The 26,842-nt window shown below is 36.6% G+C and overlaps 1 protein-coding gene across 3 annotated transcripts in view; it reads left to right on the top strand.

The window, feature by feature from the left end:
- The window catches only part of IL1RAPL1 (interleukin 1 receptor accessory protein like 1), a 1,361,951-nt gene that overhangs the window by 683,041 nt on the left and 652,068 nt on the right, over positions 1-26,842 (top strand). For all 3 annotated transcript variants that reach the window (XR_013531555.1, XM_054250916.2, XM_035288301.3), the window contains one exon: positions 9,030-9,309. Coding sequence is in view for 2 of the 3 variants with exons in the window: in XM_054250916.2 (XP_054106891.1) it covers positions 9,030-9,309 (280 nt within the window). In the remaining variant the exon portion in view is untranslated. The remainder of the gene's footprint in view (positions 1-9,029; positions 9,310-26,842) is intronic.

Consider the following 26,842-nt stretch of genomic DNA (forward strand, 5'->3'; position numbering starts at 1 on the left):
GGGCTTTTACCAGACCCCTGCCTTTGCTCTGTAGCCTCTTGTGGTTAAGAACTTATTGTGCTGGAGGGACCTAACTGTTCTTGGTCCACTGGCCACAACACGCTGATGGAGAGTGCTGGCCAAAGCACTTTGTTGGGTCAGTAGCAGTGGGATTTGTGCTCACTTGGGTGTGCCAGCAGCCACAGCCTGTGTGGTGGGGTACATTTTTCAGCTGACCAGGGACACCAGTGGGAGCAGGGTTGCTGTCATATGTGCTAGCACTTGCACCTGCAGTGGTGGGGGTGGGATACTGGCAGAGGCAGGGTTTCCTGTGCCGTGCACACATTCACAGCGGTGGAGGCAGAAGCAAGGTTGCTGGTATTCACGCACGTGTTTTCACTGGCAGCAGTAGTGGCATGGTGGGGGTGGGGTTGCCCATGCCCATCAAAACAATCTTCTGTATTTGAATTTGTTAATCATTAAAAAGTACATATGTGTCTTAAAACATCACATTGTATGCCTTAAATATATACAATTTTTATTTGTAAATTATACCTCAATACAGCTAGAAAAAGAAACACATGCAAAGTTACATAAATATCCTCACAATTTTTCCTCAGATTATCACCCCCTTTTTTTTACTCGAGTCTGAGAGTGTTTATGAAAATGCTATGAAAATGAAGAAGTACTAAACAGATAACATGGATGAATATTATTATATGTATGACAAAAATGAGAAAGATAAATTTTTGTAATACCCTGAACAAAATGCAGTGTCAACAGATCCCAATCATAATAAATATGTGATTACACATGTGAATGTAGATGAATGCCCAAAACATTGGTATGTACAGCTAACCCATTTAAAATATATTATATATTTCATGAGACTTATTCTGTAATAAAAAATAGACTCAGCATCACTGAAAAATGATTGTAACCTTTTTAAAAATTCTCGCTTAGAAATTCAGTTGGCGGAGCAATACACAAGCTGTGTGTGTCTAATTTTCCCCTACAATCTCTGTAAGAAGTTAATCAAACAGGCAATTAATCTGTATGATATTATTCATCTGAAAGCATATGCATATTAAAATACACAACAGACTTCATTCTCATTTCCCTTGAATTTTTCTCTAATGCCAGGGGCTTGGATGTCCAGCAGAGCTCACAATATGAAAAGGATACATGGCAGTGCTTTTGTTGCACATACTGGAAAGTACAAGCAATAACCTTCTGCTGTATAAACACCTGTAATGAAGGCAGAAAATGTGTAGTAAGCTAACAAACAAGACTTTGGCCTCAACCACACTTACTTCTTGCCTTGAATCTGCTTCTGTTCCTCATTTCCATTAATAATGCTACAATCTTCTCTGGATTCCTGATTTGAAATCTCAGAGTCATTCTAGACTCCTCCTTCTCCTTCATCTCTCCCTTCTGATCAATTTCAGCAGCTTGTTAATTCTGACTCTACAGTTCTTCCCACATTTCCTTGTCATATCTTTTGCCACTTCTCTTTTTTAACCTCTATTTTAAGAACATTCTGAGTTGTCTCCTTACTCCTGGCTATCCCCATCCAATCCATCCTTGATAATGTCCTGAAAGTGATATTTCTAAAATGTAGATAAGATAATATCACTTCTTTTGCAGACATTTGCCACTGTCTACATTGGTTTTAGCAGTATTCTTCAAAGTGTCATCCCTGGACCAGCAGTATCACCTGGGTACTTTGTAGTAATGCAGATTCTTAGATCCCAATCCAGACCTTCTGAATCTGAAACTCTAAGAGGGAAGCCCCAAACTCTGTGTTTTAAAAAGTCCTCCAGATGACTCTGGTGCACAATAAAATTTGAAAACTACTGAGCTACGGAATTAAGTTCAAGTTTCTTGGCATGGTGTTTTGCCAAACCTGTGTATTCTGGACTTATTTTCACTTCCTTACATTCTTCTGTATTCCTCACCATTCCACTGTTTCAGAACCATATCCTTTACTGTCCTGTTAACTGATATGTCTCATTGGCTTGTAGTTTTCTCTTCTGCATTATCAAGTTTTAAACAAAGGCACATTTTGAATTTCATCTCTTTCTTAAATCCTTTTTGATCTTCCTAGTCACATTTCCTGCTTCGTTAGTTCATATGTGAAATGGAAAATAGTTCTGGGTTGAGAGGTAAAACAAACTTCTTGCTTTATGTTTCCTGAGTAATGTTATCTTTGCTCTCAGATTTTATTCATTCTTTCTTGTGTTATACATGGTTTTTGACAAGTCTGTTTCTACTTATAAGTGATATCTTCAAGGGGGTGCTAATCTCGGTAATCTTTGTCATAGAAGAGTGAGTTGCACATCATCTGGTCTGTAACATGTGGATTGACACCAATATATGACTTGAACTTTAATGCACGATTATTATGTGTTCATTGCTGAAAACGATAGTCCATTTGGGATTGTTATAAAATTTAAAGACCTTTTTTTAACTTGGTATCTTGAAAAGTATGATTCTGTTCTTATGTATGCTCTAAAACAAAAACAAAATTAATCTGTGCCTTGAACCCTATTGCTTTCTCTTTAAAGGTTCAATTTGCAGGGTAGGTGTCCTGCCATCTAACAGGCCTTCCCTGTGAGGCTCCTCTAAATTGGGAAAAAGATTAAATGTGATCAGTGTTTATTTGATCTGTTGCTCATCATGTTGATATTTAATCCAGTGTCCAACAAGTGTCCCAAAGGAATAAAATGTCTGAAGCTGGCGATACTTTTTGACCAACCTGTCTGAACATATTCTTATCAGTTTTTCCGAAATTGAGGGTTTTGTGGAGACATACATGAGCTAAATACATAATATAATAGTATGCTTAATGAATGTAAAACAGTAAACTATATTTAATATACCAGCAAGGATTACTGAGTTATGAAGTACACTCAGTTTTGTGAAATCAAATTATTCTGAGTTAAAAAACTGTATTGCTTTGCAATATTATAAAGGAAATATGCATACTGCTATTTTTAAATTATTAGGGTTAAAAATACGTATAAACAGTAATTATGAGTGATTGTGCTAACACCAAAGAGATACATTTTCAATACCCATTTAAGTGAACAGTTATTAAGTTAATCACTAATTTATTCAACACAAATTTATTGATTGTCTATTATGTCCCAAATAGATATAGTTAAATGAGTTTTTGTTTTTTTTTTTTTTTTTTAGAGATGAGGTCTCGCTATGTTGCCCAGACTATACTCAATCTACTGGGCTCAAGTAATCCTCCTACATCAGCCTTTTGAGTAGCTGGGACTACAGACACATGCTGGGTCCCGTTTGAGATTTAGATAGGTGATAGATACATAGGTAGATAAACAGATAGCTAGACAGCAGCGATAGAAATAGAGATAAAGATAGAGACATAAAGATAGTGATAGAGATATGGTAAAGTCCTACTTTTTAGAGTCCCCACACTTCAGTGATCAATGAAATGTATGTAAGCAAATAGTGATTTAATATGATACATAGTAATGAAAGTGTGTATTAACTAGAGAACTCAGAATAACTAAATAATCAAAATAATGAAAAAAGTCTTTAAAGTCAAAGATGGACCATATGTACCAAGATGTTATATATTTGTATTAATTTCTTATGCCCAGACTAATAAAAGAAAATGAGAATCCAGATTTTCTTGTAGCACGAAGTGCATCTGTTTGTGTTTGCTTAAATAGCAGGGCTTTTTCTGCTCCTGTTCAGTGTGGGAATGGAAAACAGAACATCCCCTATCTTCCATGTACTGTATTAGGTATGTTCTCATGTCACTTCTAAACACTAAGAAAAGTTAAAATGAAGAGTCAAAAGCAATAAGCCTTAAGCTGAATTTACTTAATGCAAGGCAGGAATAACATGATCCCACACAGATGCATGGGACCTTCAAATTAACTGTTAAAGGATTGTTTGGGGAAAATTAACCTAAAACGTTGAGGATTTATTCACATGTAGACACATACAAGGAAGAGGAACCCTTATGAAGAAATTTTCTCAGCCAAAATGAAGTGTAGAGTTTTCAAAAGGCAAAGTTAGAAGTTTGGGGTGTTTTTTTGTTTGTTTGTTCTTCCAACAACAAGAGTTGCTGCAAAATGAGAATTGCTATTCCTAGTTTAAGTTATTATTTCGAGGTATGTACTCAAGTAGACACAGACTGAGTATTCTTTTTTCTGAAATTCTCAGGACCAGGAGTGTTTTGGATGTCAGATCTTTTTCAAATTTTAGAATACTTCCATATACAGTATATAATGAGATATCTTGGGGGTGGGACCTAAGTCTGAACATGAAATTAATTTACGTTTCATATGTAGCTTATACACATAGTCTGAAGGTAATTTTATATTTTCCATGGAGATGCTCAATAAATTGTGTGCTGTGAACCTACATTTTGACTGTAACCCATCACATAAGATCAGGTTTCAAATTTTCCATTAGTGGCATCATGTCAGCTGACACTAAAAATGTTTTGAATTTTGGAGCATTTTGGGTTTCAGATTTTCTGATTAGGGATGCTCAATTTTATTTTAAAATAACAAAACTTATCCTTCTATAAATATACTATTTCATTTTCATATTAGTATGCAACATGTATAAATTATATTATTAGACTTCTTTGAAAGAATTCAAACTTCAAGTTTGTTACCATGGAAATATTTTTAGCTCTTACATATGTAGTAATAGTGACTTAATTATAAGTACTTTCTCTAATCTTTAATCTTTTGCAACAAAAGCTACAGCTTTTGTTCATAGTACATCAGTAGTAAAGAAATTATTTCTGAATCTTAATTCCACTACTGTCTTCACATATGCTCCCAGAACTGTATGGGTGGTAACAAAAATGAATGAACATGGTACTTCTTATTCTTACTCCCCAATGTAACTTTATGGCTTACTTCATAAACTCACATTGGGTGTGAAAGAACATGTACTGCAGAGAAATGTTGAACTAGAGTATTTCCATAGAATCCTCCCATCAGGGAAGGAAAGTACCAATAGCAAATTTTCTGAGACTTATAGAAGGGTATTTTATTCTAAAAGAGAAAAAGAGATTAAATACTATCAGTATACACAATTACCTGATGATAATTTTAAAAAATAATAGCAATAAAAGTTATATAAATTAAATGCAATTCATGTGTAATGAAATGAACAGTGTCTAGAAATAAGCTTTTGGAATGATTTTTCCCAAGCCAGCAGAGCTTGTGTGCTGAAGTAAGAAAAAACTGAATGGATCAACAGCAATTCTGTTCATTAAGAGTTAGATTTGAAGTTATCACATATCTTTTTAAGATTTAAAATGTCTCACTATCAAAGGTTAAACATATACTTTTTGGCTATGTTTTTAAAGTCTTCATTCACAAGGAGATACATATGGAAGTATTTGGGAATGAAATGTCATTTTGCCTCTAATTTATTTTCAACTTATTTAGAAACAATAATACAACATACAAGAGAGAACATGTGTGCAAATGAGGCAAAATGTTAACAAAGAAAAAGATATATCCCCTTTATCACTTCTTTCATTTAGTGAAATGTTTTATTGTAACTATTTAAACCATCATTCATTTAAATGACTTTATTCAAATAATTTGAGTATGTCTTGAATTGTTCTTTATAGTTTTTGCCATCTTTTTCCAAGAATTACTGAACCATTTTAATTCAATAGTTTATTTTTGAAGAGCATACATTTAGTTTAAGGGTAGTAAAACCTCCTAAGCCATAGATCCTCCATCTGTTTCCATATTAAAATGAACACCAAGTGTCTCTAATATCCGAAGTGCCATTTCTTCATTTTACCTCTATGTTTTCTTTGGCACGTGACATTGAACCGTTTGAAACTTTTTTTCCTGACTGATATTTAAGTATTTAATAATAGTAATTTTAAGGAAAATTTGTGATTTTTCCAACATTTTCTCATAAAGCGTATTCTGAAAGTGTGTAATAATATCTATATGTATTCCCAGCACAACTCTTCCTCTTTTGTCTTGATCTAATTTGTTACTAACTTTTTAAAACTTTCTAGACTAATCATTTTGCTTACCTTCAAGCATTTTGCTTTATGCTACAAATCTTCTGAGACTTGAATAATTTTATCTTACTGTTTATATACTGCTACCTTGAAGGTATTTCAACCTTTTTCACTGGTAGCGATACCCTCCGTGACAGCTAGTGTCAGTTATATTAACTTGATTCTATTGTAATTTACATAGTGGTAAAACAAAATAATTTTACACTTAGAATTATAACTGTTTTAAAAATTACCACCTAGGATTCATTGTATGAATTTGAAAAGATGCACAACTGTTTTGATAAATATGATATGCAATTATATAACTTGGACATCTCTGTGTAGTTTTTAAATCCTGTTTAACATGGTATGCTGGCTCTAAAGTAGTCATTGACAGGAATGACGACAATGACTCAGACATTGATGATGTCCACCAACTCCAGCATATTTACTCTAGATAGTACCTCAGTACAGCCCTTTAGTCAAAATTTTAGACCCAAATTTGGTACTTGAAATTAACTAAATCAAAGAATGCTGTGCAATTCACACCTTTATTAAAAAACAATATGCGACAGTAGGGAGGATTAATTCTAGGTTCAGAAACAGCTGGGTGAGAACCCCAGTACTCACCCTTATTAACTGACATGGAATTTCTTCAACTGTATAATTTGGTAACTCAATTGTTGATTTTGTTTATTTATTTATGCATTCATTCATTCATTTAGTAAATATATGCTGAACTCCTTAGCAAGCTCAATTCTAGGCACTGTGGCTAAAAAGGGAAGTGATACAGACAAAGTCCCTTCTCTCAAGGGGTTTGCATTCAACTGGGGAGACAGAAAGCAAAGTAGATACATAATATAACATCAAATAGCAATAGGTCTTGTGAAAAAAAAATATCAAGGCATACTCTGGATCAAGTGACCAGGATGGGAAGGCAAAAGGCCTGTCTGAGGAGGCGATATGTCGTGAGAAAGAAAGGAAGCCATGAGTTGGCTGGCGAAAAATGTTCCAGACAGAGGGAAGAGCAAGTTCAAATGTCTCAGTTTATATTTCTGTGAAGGGTAAATAAAAGTTTATAAACTCCTGGTACATCCTTAAGTGCTTATTAGATGTTAGATATAATTTTAGGATAATAAATGAAGATTATTAATTCCACATGATATTATGTGTCTTCTTTGCTATAGTGTACATCTTCCCTTTCATCTAGATCATTTTTCTTCCATTGAATGCTATATTATTTATCCTGTTCTCAGAGCTGTTAGATTGCCCTCCTTTTAATTTGTAGTAAGTTTAACCCTGCTTGCAATACTCAAATGTTATTGCTGTCAGAGGTCCTGTTTTCTCAGTCTTTGCCCTTTTGCTCAACATCTGTATACTCTGAATAATGCCAAATTGATTTTCTTGCTAAGTGTTGGGCAACTGCTCTGTCTAAACAGTAAATTCACAACTTCTCCATGATGATGATGATGATGATGATGATGATGTACCTGCCCTGTGGGAACCTGTTGTTTTGTATGTGTGTGCAGAGAGAGGAGAGATTAAAAAAATGGTGTCAATATGTCATTTGGAAGATAGTACCTGCAGAAAACACAGAAAACCTAATCATAACCCACCCCATCCTCCTGATTTCCCACCATGGTTTTTTGTTTACACTTCTCCAATTCTCCCAGAAGTCAGAGCAAAGTGACTGTTTACCTCTGTCTCTGGCTGGGGAAAAAACGCTACGAGAACTCAACTCAGTTTTATTGATTTCTATACTGTTTGGCTGTAAAACATTAATTCTCAATTGTATCAGTTTGGGTCCAATCAGAGAAAAAACACAGTCATTTGAACAAGGAAAGATTATACTAATGAAGGGATTGGCTAGCATAAAAGAAAGATGTATTAGTTTGTCCAGTTAGTTTTTATCTGCCATAATAAAATACTGTAGACTGAGTTGCTTAAACAAAATATATTTATTTCTCATAGTTCTGGTGTCTGGAAAGTCCAAGATCAAGGTACTAGCCAATTTGGTCTCTGGCTTTCAGATGGCTACCTTCTTGCTGTGTGCTCACGTGATCTCTTTTTTGTAAGCACAAGTTGAGAGAGACAAAGAGTTAAGCTCTCTGGTGTCCCTTCTTATAAGCGCACTAATTCCATCAAGAGTCTCCTTCCCATGACCCTCCTCATCTAATCCTAATTACCTCCCAAAGAAAAGCGTCATCTCCACTTACTGCCATATTGAGGTTTAAGGCTTCCACATACAGATTTTCAGGGGAGGGCACAAAAGTTCAGTCTATAGCAAAAGAGAGCCCTAAAGAATAGAGAAATCGTTATCATTAGCGCTAGGGCTAAGATAGCACACCTAAGAAAAAGTCCCTAAGTTTTCATACCCAGAGCAGCGCTGCACTCTATTGGGAAGGTGCAACCATAGCTTACTGAATGGCAATAATCACTAAGTTGCCATACTAGCAGAACTTGTCAGAAATCTGTCCTCTTGAAGTTAACAGAGACCCTTCCTCTAAGGTACCTGGGAAACATCGCCAAGCAGCTGGTTGCCAAGCACTGTAGGAGCCAGGTGCTGAAGAAGCCTTGCACACCTCAAGAGCCTGCCAAATGTCCACACTGAAAATAGGAAACAAATCCCTTTCTTCCTGAAATGTCTCACCAGTGGCCTCTCCCCACAAAGCTTCAGTGCCAGCTAGCAAACAAAAAACATATCTCAAAGGCCCAGATCTATTTTCACCAAGCAGGCAGAAAGGTACATTTAGAACTAAGAAGCAATAAATCAATAACCAGCACACTGATATAAACTAATAATAAATAGCAGCAGAAGCAGACTAAGTGAAGAACATATTGTTAGCAGAGTCCACTACTTTGCAGGGCCATTCTCAGTTTGATTCATTGCTGTGTGCTCTGTGCCTAAAATAAAATCTGACCCAATATGGATGTTCAGTAAATATTTGTTGGATGAATGAATGATTTAATTGCTTATTTTTTCCCACTAATGTTTTTTCTCTTTCTCTCTTTCTCCCTATAGCTGATGGATGCACTGATTGGTCTATTGATATCAAGAAATATCAAGTTTTGGTGGGAGAGCCTGTTCGAATCAAATGTGCACTCTTTTATGGTTATATCAGAGCAAATTACTCCCTTGCCCAAAGTGCTGGACTCAGTTTGATGTGGTACAAAAGTTCTGGTCCTGGAGACTTTGAAGAGCCAATAGCCTTTGATGGAAGTAGAATGAGCAAAGAAGAAGACTCCATTTGGTTCCGGCCAACATTGCTACAGGACAGCGGTCTCTACGCCTGTGTTATCAGGTATCCTTTTAATTCTATTACTGCTGAATCAAATAAATCACATGCTGCTTTCTTGTACTTAAATCTTGCTGCTATCTCTTTTGCCTAAAGCCATTGTTTCAATATTTGCATGTGTTGCTGCTTTCTAAAATTTAGAATCAAAATCATAAAAAGGTGGGATTGGAATTTATATTAGGCATTATTTCTAGCTCATGGAGGAAAGAGATACCATCTGGGTACCTACTTATGTTACCAAGGATTACCAAAAACTATAAAATAAAATGTATTGAGGAAGTAAAATGGTGCAAATAAAATGTAAGCAAAGACTTGCAGAAAGGATGCATAGTTTCTTGCTAAACGGGTTGTAACATTTTGTTATTGCCCTTCACAGACAGATAGAGCATGGATACTTCTGGTTCACACACATTTGCAAAGATGATTTAGGTAATGTGTATATGTGCACAGGGAGAGGAAGAAAGCATTACCATGTTAGAGAATATGAAGACTGTGTTCCAGATTGCTTTGCTAACCAAAACTTCTGGGTCAATACAAAAATTTTCCCAAGTTTTTCAGTGCCAATCCTGAAGTTCATAACAAATTCTGTTTCGGTAACCCCAAGGATACTTATCATACATCTACACATCTTTGTCAGCTTCTGGAAGAGGCATATGCAGTTTGTTTAATGATAAAGCAGTGAGGCAGTATCTATGTAACACATTAACAGTTAAAAAATCTCAGTTTAAACATTTAGCCTTCCATGGATTGTGAATCACACTCTGCATGATCGTGTATGTCATTAGGCTATTGGAACATTAGCAAAGCTAGGTATAGTCATATAGAGGGAGTGTTGAAATCTATTTATTTGGCTTTCTGTATTTTGGCTTATTCAGAGAAATAAAGAAGAATCTAAAGTAGTTCACTCCCAAACTCAGAGGAAGCCTCAGAATCACCTAGTGTCTTTTTCAAATAAAAATTTAACTGCCATTTCTGAAATCCTGATCAGCAGCTAACATTTCTCTGTCATAAATATCATGTGTCCCTCTCACTGTCATCTGTAATAATTACCTGTAAACTGAGCTATGGCTACAGGTGTGCTAGGACATTGAAATAGGTCAGGTTGCATAAAAGTTGAACAGAAATGTATCCTTTTAACACTGACAACATGTATTATGTTAGAGTTAATGTTGGAAATTATAAATGAATATAAGTAAAGAGTTGTGTTTGGGAAAAATGCCTAGTAGGTTAAAAAAAAAAAAAACAAATGTGTCTGACTGGGTGTGGTGGCACATGCCTATAATCCCAGAACTTCGGGAGGCAGAGGCGGGAGGATCACTTGAGGTCAGGAGTTCAAGACCCGTCTGGCCAATATAGCAGAAACCCATCTCTACTAAAAATTCAAAAAAATTAGTTGGGTATGGTGGCGGGTGCCTGTGATCCCAGCTACTTGGGAGGCTGAGGCAGGAGAATTGCTTGAACCTAGGAGGCAGAGGTTGCAGTGAGCCAAGATCACACCACTGTACTCCAGCCTGGGCAACAGAGTGAGACTCCATCTCAAAAATAAACAAACAAACAAATCCATCATTCTTTTGGCAACTCTTCTTCTTTCTCTTAGGGTTTACTAATCCTTTTATGATTAAACATAACTCTTGACAGAAGTAAAGGTTTTATAGGGGTTCTGATCAATAACTGCCATACTAGTACAGTATAAAATACTGTTTGGACTAGCTATTATCATTTGACCAATAATAATTAGATTTTAATTTCATATCTGCTGTGTTTCCTTTAAAAATCATTGTTTCTTACTGTTCATGTATATGTTGGGGTGATTATTCAAGATAGGCAAATGTATGTCCTCATTTAGCTGACATTAGAATTGAGTTGGATGTCCATAGTTAACACTTCATTTCATCACTTATTATTGATGGGAAAATAATGATGTGTTCACATTAGTGATCTGAATCTTGAAAACACTGAGGTTGCAATTCTCTGATGTATTTAAATATGCACTGTGATCCTATACTCTGAGAAATTGCATTAAAATCCCTCTGAATTTCCAGTTGCAATACTGAGTGAAAGGTTGAAAAGTTTCCAAAAGCTGACACTTGCCATATGTTCATATGTCTACATGTTAATAAAAGGTGAAACTAAAAGACACATACTTTAAAGTTTATATGTATCAAGTGGCATTCTATAGAAAGGGATAAACTGCAGGAAGAGATATTTTTGTTACTGAAATTCAAATATACCAATTGATTTGAAGCTAGTGTTGTTACAGCTTCCTTTTCCAATTTGGAAAGGGATGCTCAAAAATCTTTACAAACAGCATTTGAAATAGCATGGCTTTATGTGAGGGGAGCTCAAGAGCTGTCAGCTGAGTCACTGGCATTTTGGCACATTGTTAGCTATCAGGCCACTAAACTGTCACTATTAGTTTTGAAATAACCCACTTGCAAAGAATTTCAGAGGTTTGAAATGTTAGCACCCATTCTAAGGTTCTAGTCTTTCTGATAAATACTGTATTAACTTGTCAATGAAATTGTTTATTAAGCTTTCCATATACAACAGGTTTTCATTTACACTTAAATATATGCAATTAAATGGCACAAATAATGGAAATTCCTAAGATTACTACCATTATAATGAACAAGGACTTTCTTATTGCCTTCTCTTAATGTCTATTTTGAAAAGAATAATACCACACAATTCTTTGCTCCATACTTCTTGGCTCTTTACCCAGTTTACTCATTCTTGAATTTATATTTTATTTTTTACATGTAAAACTGAATGAAGGACAGCTATGTAACAATTTCTTTTGTCTTTGTTTATGGTCATATATAACGACGTTTACTTTTAAAAAAGTAAAAATTTGGTGGCCAGGTGTGGTGGCTCACACCTGTAATCCCAGCACTTTGGGAGGCCAAGGCAGGTGAATAGCTTGAGGCCCGAAGTTTGAGACCAGCCTGCATAACATAGTGAGACCTCGTGTCTACAAAAATAAAACTTATAAAAAATTAGCCTGGTGTAGTGGAGTGCATCTATAGTCCTACCTACTCAGGAGGATAAGGTGGGACGATTTCTTGAGCCCAGGAGTTTGAAGCTGCAGTGAACTATGATCACGCCACTGCACTTCTGCCTGGGCAACAGAATAAGACCTTGTCTCTTAAAAGTGAAGTGAAATAAAAATAAAATAATAGTTCCATATTCTTGACCTCCAAGTTTTTAATTCCCCTTTTCATAGTTATTCTGTATTATACAAAGCTAGCTGGTACATGTGGAAGGATTCCAATGCCCCCCAATTGGTAGCATGCTAAGTTATTTGGCACCCAAGTTTTGATTAACATTTTATTTTTGAGACAATTGCACGTTCATATTCAGTTGCAAGACATAACATAGAGAGATACCATGAACCCTTTACCCAGATTTGCTCTATGGTAACATTTTGTAAAACTGTGGTATAATATCATAATCAGGATATTGACATTGATATGGTAAAGATACAGAACAATGCCGTCACCTCAGGGGCCCCTGCTATTGTTTTTTTATAGCTACATCCATCTCTACCTAACCCCAATCCCAAATCTGTGGGAACCACTAATCTATTCTTTATATTTATAATTTTGATAATGTATTAATGCAATATCAGTGAAATAATACAGTATATAACCTAATGGAATTGGATTTTTCACTCAACATAATTCCTTTAAAATCCATCTAAATTGTTGCACATATCCATAGTTCATTCCTTTTTATTGCTGTGTAGAATTCCACGGTATAGACTACTTCAATATTTATTCAGTTGTTGAAGGGCATCTTTATTGTTTCCAGCTTGGGGATATTAAAAAGGAAGCTTTTATGAACATTCTTATTCAATTTTTGGTGAGCATAAGTTTATTTTTCTGGGATAAATGAGCAAGAGTGAATATGGATTGAATGGTAGTTTTGGGCTTAGTTTTATAAGAAAGTACCAAACTATTTTTCCAAGTAGCTATACCATTTGATGTTCCCACCAGCATGGACTTCTCCACATCCCTGCAGCATTTGCTATCATTACTACTTTTAATTGTAGCCATTCTGGTAGGCACATTGTGATAACTCATTGTGATTTTACTTTGCATTTTCCTACTGGCTAATGATGACTAAAATTTTCATGTGTTGATTTGCCATCTCTCTTCTCGTCAGTAAAATGTCCATATCTTTGTACATTTTATAATTGAATATTTATGTCCTCATTGAATTTTGAGAATTCTTTGTATGTTCTAAATACTAATCCTTTTTGGAGATGTAGTTTGCCAGTATTTTCTGACTGTAGGTTATCTTTCATCCTTCTAACTGGGTCTTTTGTAAAACAGAAGTTTTAAATTATGATAAGGTTCAATTTGTGGAATTTTCCAGTTATGGACCATGCTTTTGGTGTGAAGTCTAAAAATTCTGCCAACTGCTAAGTCCTGAAGCTTATTCCTTGTTTTATTTTTTTGATTTAAAGATTGTCAAAAATTCAATTGCTTTACATTTTACATTTAAGTCTGTAATTAATTTTGAATTAATATATGTTTTTAAATGGTGATTTTATTTTTTATTTTTATGTATGTAGTTATTTAGTTTAAGTTCTGGGGTACATGTGTAGAATGTGCAGATTTGTTACATAGGTAAGCATATGCCATAGTGGTTTGCTGTACCTATCAACCCATCACCTAAGTATTAAGCCCAGCATGCATCAGCTATTTTTCCTGATGCTCTCCCTCCCCTAGAGCTCCCACCCAACCCTGACAGGCCCCAGTGTGTGTTGTTCCCCTCCTTGTGTCCATGTGTTCTCATCATTCAGTTCCCACTTAGAAGTGAGAACATGTGGCGTTTGGTTTTCTGTTCCTGCATTACTTTACTGATGATAATGGCTTCCAGCTCCATCCATGTCCCTGCAAAGGACATGAGCTCATTATTCTTTATGGCAGCATAGTATTCCCTGGTGTACATGTACCACATTTTCTTTATCCAGTGTATCATTGTCGGGCATTTGGGTTGATTCCATGTTTTTCTTTTCTTTTTTTTTTTTTTTTTTTGAGATGGAGTTTCACTCTTGTTACCCAGGCTGGAGTGCAATGGCGCGATCTCAGCTCCCCGCAACCTCTGAGTAGCTGGGATTACAGGCATGCGCCACCATGCCCAGCTAATTTTTTGTGTTTTTAGTAGAGACAGGGTTTCATTATGTTGACCAGCATGGTCTCGATCTCTTGACCTCGTGATCCACCTGCCTCGGTCTCCCGAAGTGCTGGGATTACAGGCTTGAGCCGATTCCATGTTTTTCTATTGTGAATATTGCTGCAGTGAACATATACGTGTATTTATCTTTATAACAGAATTATTTATAGTCCTTCGAGAATATACCCAGTAATAGAATTGCTGCATCAAATGGTATTTCTGTTTCTAGATCTTTGAGGAATCGCCACACTGTCTTCCACAATGGTTGAACTAATTTACACTCTCACACACAGTGTAAAAGTGTACCTTTTTTTCTGCAACCTTGACAGCATCTGTTGTTTCTTGACTTTTTAATATTCACCATTCTGACTTGTGTGAAATGGTATCTCACTGTGGTTTTGATTTGCATTTCTCTGACGATAGTGGCGTTGAACCTTTATTCATTTGTTTTTTGGCCACTTAAATGTCTTCTTTTGAGAAGCGTCTGTTCATATCATTTACCTACTTTTTAATGGAGTTGTTGTTGTTTTTCTCATAAGTTTAAGTTCCTTGTAGACTCTGGATATTAGACCTTTGTCAAATGGATAGATTGCAAAAATTTTCTCTCACTCCATTGGTTGTCTGTTCTCTCTGATGGTAGTTTCTTTTGCTGTTCAGAAGCTCTTTAATTTAATTAAATCCTATTTATCTATTTTTGCTCTTGTTGCAATTGCTTTTGGCATTTTCATCATAAAGTCTTCATTTTGAATTAATATTTATTTAGGTTAAGGCTTAGTTTTATGGGGATGGATATCCCATTGTTCTAGCACCATTTGTTGAAAAGGCTTCCTCCTTTGAATTGCTTTTGCATCTTTATTCAAAATCCATTGAGCATATTTTTGTGGGTTAATCTCTGTGTTCTTTATTCCATACCTTCATCTATCCTTCTGCCAATACAAAAGTATATTGTTTAGTATAGCTATATGGTGGCATAAATACCAACTAGAGTGAGTCCTCCTACTTTATATGTCTTTTTAAAGGTTGTATTTAGCTATTGCAGGGGCTATTATTTTCATGTAAATTTTAGCCTAAGTTTGTATATGTCCACGAAAACTCCTACTAGAATTTTGATAGCAATTTTATTAAGCCTATAGATCAATTTGAAGATAAATAATATGTTTACTATATTGAGTCTCACAATCTATGAATGCAGTATGTGTCTCCATTTATTTAGAATTTTCTTCTTTGATTTCTTTCATCAGCATACAAATCCTGTAAACATTTTGTTAAAAATTTTAACTATTTCATTTTATTTGGAATGTTTGTAAATGATATCATCTGTTTAATGTTGGTGTCAACATGTACGTTGTTTCTATATTAAAATGTGATTGACTTTTGTGGGTTCACATTTTTAAAACATATTTTTTTCAGATGGTATATCTATGATGTGTTATATCTTGTATGTAGTTCATTTGCCCAAGACGTGATTTTTCCTTTCAGGAGTATGTAACTCTTTTTGTCATTGAAAAAACATATTAAGTAAGCAGCTATCAAAAAGTACTTAAATAAAATACATTTATTCACTCATACTGTGCTAATACTAGGATTAAAAAGATTTCAAGAAAAGTTTTTACTTTCAAGTAGTTTACCTAAGAGAAAATAAGTATGTAATAAATTTCTGTAGATACTATGAAAATAGTTTAGAATTCAGTGGAATTCTGCTGAGATAGAGTAGCCCTGTTCCTCTTAAGTTGCACCTCTTACAACTAAAAAGCCTGCATGTAACAGCAAACAAGCATAAGAAGTCTCTGAAAGATGGAAGAAATACCTCTGAGAAAGACCTCAGAACTTGAATAATGACATTGCAACATGTCATGTTCTACTATCCTGTCTGCTCTTCCCGGATTAAGGCATGAATTCTTATCATATTTTCACCTTGCTCCTTCATTTGAAATTCAATAGTTTCATTGCCTACCTGAATAATACATGTTTATTTCTTGAAGAAAATCCAGTTTATGTTTACTTTCTTTCTATCTTTTCTATAATTGCTTCAAAACCAATTGTTTCCTCTACCTTTTCTGGAGGGAAAACACTCTAAAACTTTGTAGTTTAAAACAATAATCACTTTATTTGCACATGATTCTGTAATGTGGGCTGGACTCCACTAGGTGGTTCTTCCAGTGATCCTGCCTGTGGTCACTTGTGGCTGGAGTTCACTACAATACAGGGTTTGCTGAGCCTGTCACTGTATTATTTCTGAGGACCTCTCTCTCTCTCCATGTTCTTTTTCCATCTATCTTTCCATCAGCTCAGCTGGATTTTTATTTGGCAACTCGGGACACCTAACTACTTATCAAGCATCTCCTTGAGTCATGCCTACTGATGTTCCATGAACCAAGTTTTGAGATAATACAGGAGAAGACTTTACAAAGGCTTTGAGGTGTGGTTTATTGGTAGGGCCACCAAAGTAATAGTCTAAGAGTCAGCATTTTGACCCTTAATACTGTAATTTACATCCTTATAAATGCAAGGTGTACTGACCCCATTCCTGAAACCTCCAAAGTCTTATCTTTCTGTGGCATCAGGATCGCAATAGAAGTCAATGATCTTATTATCCAAGTCAGTTCTGAGTGTGAATGAGGTTCTTCATGCTTAGTTCCCTGAATACAACTGCTCAAGAGTGGCTGTTCTTTATCTAAAACTCTGTGAACTAAAAAGATATGTAATTTGGCCCTCACATAGCCAACATAAATAGTGAGATAGGGTTAATATAACTAAACTACATATTCCCATTTGAAGTGGGGGCTGGGGATAGGAGATACAGAAAAGTCACTGGCCCATGGCAATTCTAAAATTCACCTGAACACATGACACCAATTTCTTAATTAGGGTTCAGTTCTGCTTACTGGAAGTGGTTCTCTGACATTCTTGGGTCCATCCTCTTCCTTTCCATACAAAATTAATGACCCAGAGGCCCCTTTTCAATCTGAACTTTATCCCTTTAATATAAGGTAGTATCGTTCCTTAAAATGTTGTGAAGCTTCCATGTATTAAGTTGTAATCCACTTCATTAAGCAGAAGCCATACCCATAAATATCTTCAGGAAAGATGCCCCTCTACTTTGCTGTTCAAGTCAGGATGCTGGAGGACAATGTACCAAAGATTTTTAAATATGTTTTGCCTCACTAGTCTTAGGGTATGCCTCATAGGCCCTTCTAGCTAAGAATCTTAGAGTCTGTAGAGTCTGTCTCATAGACTTTCTTAGTTACTTTCCCTGGATGATGGAATATGCATTGTATACCAAACATATTCCCACAGACATTTTTCTCCCTCAGAATCAATATGAAGTGTTTGTCAACAAGAAGGCACTCAATACATATCTATTGAATGAAATAATGAGTGATTGGATTAGTGTTCCTTAGAATACCTTGCGGAAAACACTGCTATAGACAAAATTACCCAATTTTCTGATTTCTATCATTTTCCATGAGAAAATAATTATATTTCTTATGACATCTCTTGTCTGAAACTAACACAGATTATGCATGACTTGTCCTAAATCATGATTTTTGGTATTTCAGATGACAGTTTTCTATCTTTTGACACAATATATACCTTTACTGTCACTGGGTAGAAGTAAAAACTAATAAAATGTTGTATCTGATAAACCTGCACTAGTAACTGCTATAGCTGTAGTAAAAATAATTTAAGTATTTTTTTAAAAATCCATATGATACAGTATACTTTTAATATTTATGAATTTTTGTGTAATTATTATTTAAAAATCAAGTCATTCTTGAATCAAAGGATATATAATGTCAGCATTATTTTAGAAAGCCTTAAACATTTATGCCCTAAGGAGTCTTCGTAATTTGTTCAGGGCAATCAAAGTCAATATAAATGTTTTATATCCTACCCAGTAATTTTAATGACTGTATGCATATGTGTTCCAAGGATCTAGTGTAGTTTCACCATCTTGGTTTCCTAATTTTTAAACTATCTCTCTTAATTGAAACCATAGTATGCCCTTGAGAATATCAGCTATAATTTATAGTTTATAAAAAATGCAACAAAACCTACATAAGCCAGTCTCTTTAAAAAAAAACTCATACACAAGTGAAGGTCTTTAAAATAAGCTTTGAAGTCTGGATGTAGAGTCTCTTATGGATAATAGATTTAAATTTTAAAACTGCACATCAGGCAATTTCTGTAGTTTTTTGGTAGAGACATCCTTCTTGCCATAATAGGCTTCAATGAGATTTTTCAGTTGGATAACTCTGATGATTCTTGGAGAAGGTATTGAAGTTTAAGCCATGTTTCCATGTCTGAGACATGAAAGCATTTTCTAATGGATCAAACTATTTTTTAACAGAGTAATAATTAGCCAAATTGCTATATTTCTGGGTTGTGTTATTTTCAAAGACAACAAACTCAACTGATGGAAACAAAAGCCAAGAGCTATGTGAATTGTCTATTTGATTTACTGATTTTTAAAAAACCATATAGGAAATACATGTCTTCAACAAAACAGTATATTTTTTTACTAAGAAGATGAAATAAATTCTGCTGGAGTGATGATGGGGTAGTTTCTCAGATCACTGGATTAAGAAAAGCTTTGTCTACTCTTTCCAAGTCCTGTAGGAGAGATAGCTTTGAGAACCCTTTGAAATCAACTGTGTCATGTTCAAGGAAGGCAGAGACTTATAAGTTTTCTTCAAACAGTATCAAATTAATATGGAGTAGGTAGGCTACTCTAAAAGATACATTTGTAAAATAATTAGGTGCATAGAGTCAATCTGAGATTTTATATAGTCTTTTTTTTTCCATTTTAAGTCAAATGAATTACTATAGGCCCTTTTCCAATCATGGATATAAATGTATATTTATCATCTTTCACCAACATTACTGAAAATCTAGGACATGACATAATTGGTAATTATAATGAAGGAATTTTAAAATTACAAACAACATATGCCAGGCAAACAAATCACTTACAATCTAGCAGGAATTTATTGGTGGCTATATGGGGTTATGCTGTGATTATTACTATTTGTTACTTATTTGTAAAAAGACTAGTCTCCAAAAAAAATAAAATGTTAACTGCTAATGTTAATGCATTAAGTGAAGAGAGACTGAATAGGCTTAATAAAGTAGTAGCTGCTGATCAGCAAAATTTGGGATAAGTCATAAAGTAATCACTTATTTGGGATAAGTGAAAAAGAATAGGGTGTTAAGATTATTCAAGTCTCTTTCTAAATCTAATTTTGTATATGGTCCTAAGGTTAAAAAAAAACATGAATAAAAATCTCATTGAATGTAGAGAAGACAAAAAGGAGCTGATTAAAGAGCATATGAAGGACTTGTGATTTGAGCAGTATTTTGAAGACTAAACTCAAGGCCAAGGAAGGGGTAATTGGGAAAGATTTTTGTTAGAAAACTTTCAGGAGGACTACTACAAGAGAAATTAAATAATGGGCTAAAACAAGGTTGGCAAACTTTTTCTCTAAAGGGTAAAATTGTAAAATATTTTAGATTTGTCAAGCCATGTAGTCTCTATTACAACTACCCAGCTATGTTGTCATAGCCAGACAGTATCCATACACAAGATATAAATGAGTGGACATGGCTGTGTTTCAATAGTCGTAGTTTGCTGACCCCTGATCTAGAAAATGCCTTGCAAATGGCAAATAGCAAAGCCAACAGTAGGAACTGTTGTTGTTGTTATTAATAAAGAAAAAGCCACAATATATTTCTGATAAAGCAAGTAGATCCGTGTTGTTAGAAAATGGGCTTTGTGGGGAGGACTCAAGAAGGTGCTGTGAGAACAACCCAGGATTGGAGCTCTCCTTGAATCCGCGGAGAGGTGAGTCAGAGCTGCATTTCCAGACTAATCTTAGTTGCCCACAGAACGGGGAAATTCCCAAGTATAAAGGAGACGCGGGACGCCAGGCAGTACATCTGCCTGGCGAAGCCGGCAGCCAGGGTGGCGGCGGCTGGCCCTACCCAGCGCTCCCCACAGGGCGCACTTGTCCGGGTGCCCTGTTGAACCGGCAACCTGAGACTTGAGAGGGCTGGACTTGAGACTGAACGAGACTTGGACTGTGGGCCAGGCCAGGGGATTGCAGGGACAGAGCATTTGGGCTAGCCCAGTGGGACGAACAAAACCGCGATTTCAAACCATCCCCGTCCAGACAGTCCGAGACGCTCTGTGGGGGAGGGGCGTCCACCATTACCGAGGCAACCCGCCCCAACTGACATACACGCCCACTGCAGACGCAGCCAGCCGTTGCCGAGGCAACCTGCTACAACAGAGAGACTCCGACGCAGGGCGTGGCGGAGACCACAGCAGAACAGCAGAGCCTGCAGCAACAGGGCGAACCACACAACAGCAGGGCGGAGCGTCGGCAGGCAAACAGTGGCTAGTCTGCCTCCTAGCTGGGCAGGACACCTCAACAGACATCCAAAAATAAAGCCTGAACCCCCCAACACAGAGCATTTGAGAAAAAAAGGGTTTTTTTAATGAGCTCTGTTGCAGCAGAATCAAACATAGCAGCCTAACAGCCCTGAATGAACAACAGAGCTCACAGCTCAGCAATTGAGCTCCTATAAAGTACAGACTGTCTCCTCAAGCAGATCCCTGACCCCTCTATATCCAAAAGACTGACATTTGGCAGGCATCATCCTGGGACAAAGACAGCAGAAAAAGAAACGGGTTGCATCCCTCGCTGTGCCACAGCTGCTAGAGGTGCACCCCAGACAAGCAGGGCCTGGAGTGGACCTCAGCAGTCATACAGCGAAGGAGCTAGACTGGTAGAAGGAAAACCAAGTAACAGAAATACTTCATCATCAACAATCTCAGAGACCCAATCGAAAAGTCAGCAACTACACAGACGACAAGCGGATAAATCCACAAAGATGGGAAGAAACCAGCAAAAAAAGAAGGAAAACACCCGAAACCAGAACACCTCGCCTCCTAGAAAGGACCAAAACTCCTCACCAGCAAGGGAACAAAGCTGGACGGAGAATGACTGTGAAGAAATGATGGAATTAGACTTCAGAAGGTGGATAATGAGAAACTTTTGTGAGCTAAAAGAACATGTATTAAATCAATGCAAAGAAACTAAGGAACTTGAAAAAAGATATGAGAAAATGATGACAAGAATGGATAACTTAGAGAGGAATATGAATGAATTAAAGGAGCTGAAAAACACAATACGAGAACTTCGCAAAGCATGCACAAGTTTCAATAGCCGAATTGACCAAGCAGAAGAAAGAATATCTGAAGTCAAAGACCAACTCAATGAAATAAAACGAGAAACCAAGATTAGAGAAAAAAGCGCAAAAAGGAATGAACAAAGTCTCCAAGAAATGTGGGACTATGTGAAAAGACCTAACCTGCGTTTGATAGGTGTACCAGAACAGGACGAAGAGAATGAATCCAAGCTGGAAAATACGCTTCAGGACATCATCCAGGAAAATTTCCCCCACTAGCAAGATAGGCCAACACTCAAATGCAGGAAATACAGAGAACACCACAAAGATATTCCACAAGAAGAGCAACCCCAAGGCACATAATCATCAGATTCAACAAGGTTGAAATAAAGGAGAAAATACTAAGGGCAGCCAGAGAGAAAGGTTGGGTCACCCACAAAGGGAAGCCCATCACACTCACAGCAGATCTCTCGGCAGAAACACTACAAGCCAGAAGATAGTGGGGGCCAATATTCAACATTCTTAAAGAAAAGAACTTTCAACCCAGAATTTCATATCCAGCCAAACTGAGCTTCAGAAGTGAAGGAAAAATAAAATCCTTTGCGAACAAGCAAGTACTCAGAGATTTTGTCACCACCAGGCCTGCTTTACAAGAGCTCCTGAAAGAGGCACTACCCATAGAAAGGAACAACCAGTACCAGCCATTCCAAAATCACACTAAATGCTAATAAGCATCAACATAATGAAGAATCTACAACAACTAACAGGCAAAACAGCCACTTAGCATCAAAATGGCAGTATCAAATTCACACATAACAATATTAACCCTAAATGTAAATGGACTAAATGCACCAATCAAAAGACACAGACTGGGATATTGGATAAAAATCCAAAACCCATCAGTGTGCTGTATCCAGGAAACCCATCTCACATGCAAGGATACACAAAGGCTCAAAATAAAGGGATGGAGGAAGATTTACCAAGCAAATGGAGAGCAAAAAAAAGCAGGAGTTGCAATTCTCATCTCTGATAAAATAGACTTTAAAGCAACAAAGATCAAAAGAGACAAAGAAGGCCATTACATAATGGTAAAATGATCGATACAACAAGAAGAGCTAACGATCCTGAACATATATGGACACAATGTAGGAGCACCCAGATACATAAGGCAAGTTCTTAATGACTTACAAAGAGACTTAGATTCCCACACAATAATAGTGGGAGACTTTAACACTACACTGTCAATATTAGACAGATCAACCAGACAGAAAATCAACAAGGATATCCAGGGCTTGAACTCAGACCTGGAGCAAGCAAACCTGATAGACATTTACAGAACTCTCCACCCCAAATCCACAGAATACACATTCTTCTCAGCACCACATCACACCTACTCTAAAATTGACCACATAATTGGAAGTAAAGCACTGCTCAACAAATGCAAAACAACTGAAATCATAACAAACAGCCTCTCAGACCATAGTGCAATCAAGTTAGAACTCAGAATACAGAAACCAACCCAGAACCGCACAGCTTCATGGAAACTGAACAACTGGCTCTTGAATGTTGACTGGGTAAACAATGAAATGAAGACAGAAATAAAGACATTCTTCGAAACCAATGAGAACGAAGACACAACATGCCAGAATCTCTGGGACACATTTAAAGCAGTCTCTAGAGGAAAGTATATAGCAATAAGTGCCCATATGAGGAGAATGGAGAGATGCAAAATTGACACCCTATTGTCAAAATTGAAAGAGCTAGAGGAGCAAGATCAAAAAAACTCAAAACCCAGCAGAAGACAAGAAATAACTAAGATCAGAGCTGAACTGAAGGAGATTGAGACACGAAAACCCTTCAAAAAATCAATAAATCCAAGAGCTGTTTTTTTTTTAAAAGATCAACAAAATAGACCACTAGCCAGAATGATTAAAAATGAAAGAACAACCAAATAGATGCAATAAAAAATGATAAAGGGGAAATCACCACAGATTCCACAGAAATTCAAACCATCATCAGAGAATATTACAAACAACTCTATGCACAAAAACTAGTAAACCTAGAAGAAATCGATAAATTCCTGGACTCCTGTGTCCTCCCAAGCCTAAACCAGGAGGAAGGTGAAACTATGAATAGACCAATAACAAGGTCTGAAGTCGAGGCAGCAATTAAGAGCCTACCACTCAAAAAAAGCCCAGGTCCAGACGGATTCACAGCCGAATTCTACCAGACACACAAAGAGGAGCTGGTACCATTCCTTCTAAAACTATTTCAAACAATCCAAAAAGAGGGAAGCCTTCCCAAATCATTTTACGAGACCAACATCATCCTGATACCAAAACCCGGCAGAGACCCAACAAGAACAGAAAACTTCAGGCCAATATCAATGATGAACATAGATGCAAAAATCTTCAATAAAATATTGGCAAGCCAATTGCAACAGCAAATCAAAAAACTTATTCATCATGATCAAGTAGGATTCATCCTGGGGATGCAAGGCTGGTTCAACATATGCAAGTCTATAAACGTAATTCACCACATAAACAGAACCAAAAACAAAAACCACATGATTATCTCAATTGATGCAGAGAAGGCATTTGACAAAATTCAACAGCCCTTTATGCTAAAAACCCTCAAAAAACTCGGTATCGATCGAACGTATCTCAAAGTAATAAAAGCTATTTAGGACAAACCAACAGCCAATATACTGAAGGGGCAATAACTGGAAGCATTCCCTTTGAAATCTGGCACTAGACAAGGATGCCCTCTTTCACCACTCCTATTCAATATAGTACTGGAAGTTCTAGCCAGAGCAGTCAGGCAAGAAAAAGAAATAAAGGGTATTCAAATAGGAAAGGTGGAAGCCAAATTGTCTCTATTTGCAGACGACATGATAGTATACCTAGAAGACCCCATCGCCTCAGCCCAAAAACTCCTGAAACTGATAAGCAACTTCAGCAAAGTCTCAGGATATAAAATCAATGTGCAAAAATCACAAGCATTCATCTACACCAATAACAGACTTAAAGAAAGCCAAATCAAGAACGAACTGCCATTCACAATTGCTACAAAAAGAATAAAATACCTTGGAATACAACTCACAAGGAACGTAAGGGACCTCTTCAAGGAGAACTACAAACCACTGCTCAACGAAATCAGAGAGGACACAAACAGATGGAGAAACATTCCATGTTCATGGTTAGGAAGAATTAATATTGTGAAAATGGCTATACTGCCCAAAGTAATTTACAGAATCAACGCTATCCCCATCAAGCTACCATTAACTTTCTTCACAGAACTGGAAAAAACCACCATGAACTTCATATGGAACCAAAAGAGAGCCCGCATAGCCAAGTCAATTCTAAGCAAAAAGAACACAGCGGGGGGCATCACACTACTGGATTTCAAACTATACTACAAGGCTACAGTAATCAAAACAGCATGGTACTGGTACCAAAACAGAGATATAGACCAATGGGACAAAACAGAGGCACTGGAGGCAACACAACATATCTACAACTATACAATCTTTGATAAACTTGACAAAAACAAGCAATGGGGAAAGGATTCCCTGTTTAACAAATGGTGTTTGGAAAACTGGCTAGCCATGTGCAGAAAGCAGAAACTGGACCCCTTCCTGACACCTTACACTAAAATTAACTCCAGATGGATTTAATTAACTCCAGACTTAAACATAAGACCTGGCACGATAAAAACCTTAGAAGGAAATCTAGGCAAAACTATCCAGGACATAGGAGTAGGCAAGGACTTCATGAACAAAACACCAAAAGCATTGGCAACAAAAGCCAAAATAGACAAATGGGACCTAATGAAACTCCACAGCTTCTGCACGGCAAAAGAAACAGTCACTAGAGTGGATTGGCAACCAATAGAATGGGCAAAAATTTTTGCGGTTTACCCATCTGACAAAGGGCTGATATCCAGAAGTTACAAAGAACTCAAACGGATTTACAGGAAAAAAACAAACAAGCCCATTCAAAAGTGGGCAAAGGATATGAAAAGACACTTTACGAAAGAAAACATATATGAAGCCAACAGTCATATGAAAAAATGCTCATCGTCACTGGTCATCAGAGAGATGCAAATCAAAACCACATTGAGATACCATCTCACGCCAGTTAGAATGGTGATCATTAAAAAATCTAGAGACAACAGATGCTGGAGAGGATGTGGAGAAAAAGGAACACTTTTACACTGTTGGTGGGAGTGTAAATTAGTTCAACCATTGTGGAAGACAGTGTGGCGATTCCTCAAGGCCTTAGAAATAGAAATTCCATTTGACCCAGCAATCCCATTACTGGGTATATATCCAAAAGACTATAAATCGTTCTACTATAAGGACACATGTACACGAATGTTCTTTGCAGCACTGTTTACAATAGCAAAGACCTGGAATCAACCCAAATGCCCATTGATAATAGACTGGATTGGAAAAATGTGGCACATATACACCATGGAATATTATGAAGCAATCAGAAATGATGGATGAGTTTGTGTCGTTTGTAGGGACATGGATGAATCTGGAGAACATCATCCTCAGCAAACTGACACAAGAACAGAAAATGAAACACTGCATATTCTCACTCATAGGCAGGTGATGAAAACTGAGAACACATGGACACAGAAAGGGGAGTTCTAAACACTGGGGTCTATTGGGGGGAAAAGGGGAGGGCCAGTGGGAGGGGGAGGTGGGGAGGGATAGCCTGGGGAGAAATGCCAAATGTGGGTGAAGGGGAGAAGGAAAGCAAAGCACACTGCCATGTGTGTACTTGAGCAACTGTCTTGCATGCTCTCCTCATGTACCCCAAAACCTAAAATCCAATAAAAAATTAAAAAAAAATGGGCTTTGTGTAGGTAATAGAAGGATGACTATAAATAATGGTAAAAAAAAATGCTAAAACATAAATTCCAAGAAATATCAAGCAGAGAATAGAAAACTGAAAGCAGTTTTTCTGGAAGAATCTTACAGCATTCTATGAAACTACAGAAATTGGGAAATGGAAACAGATGAGGAATTTGTACAATAAATGAGACATAAGACAATGGGGGGCCTATGGTTAGAGTATTAATAGTGGAAAGGTTGAAGAAAATACAACAGTTTTGAGATCATTTTTTGAAGAAAAAAATCCGTAAGAGATGATACTTG

This window comes from Callithrix jacchus, chromosome X (assembly GCF_049354715.1).
Source record: "Callithrix jacchus isolate 240 chromosome X, calJac240_pri, whole genome shotgun sequence".
Lineage (NCBI taxonomy): Eukaryota > Metazoa > Chordata > Mammalia > Primates > Cebidae > Callithrix > Callithrix jacchus.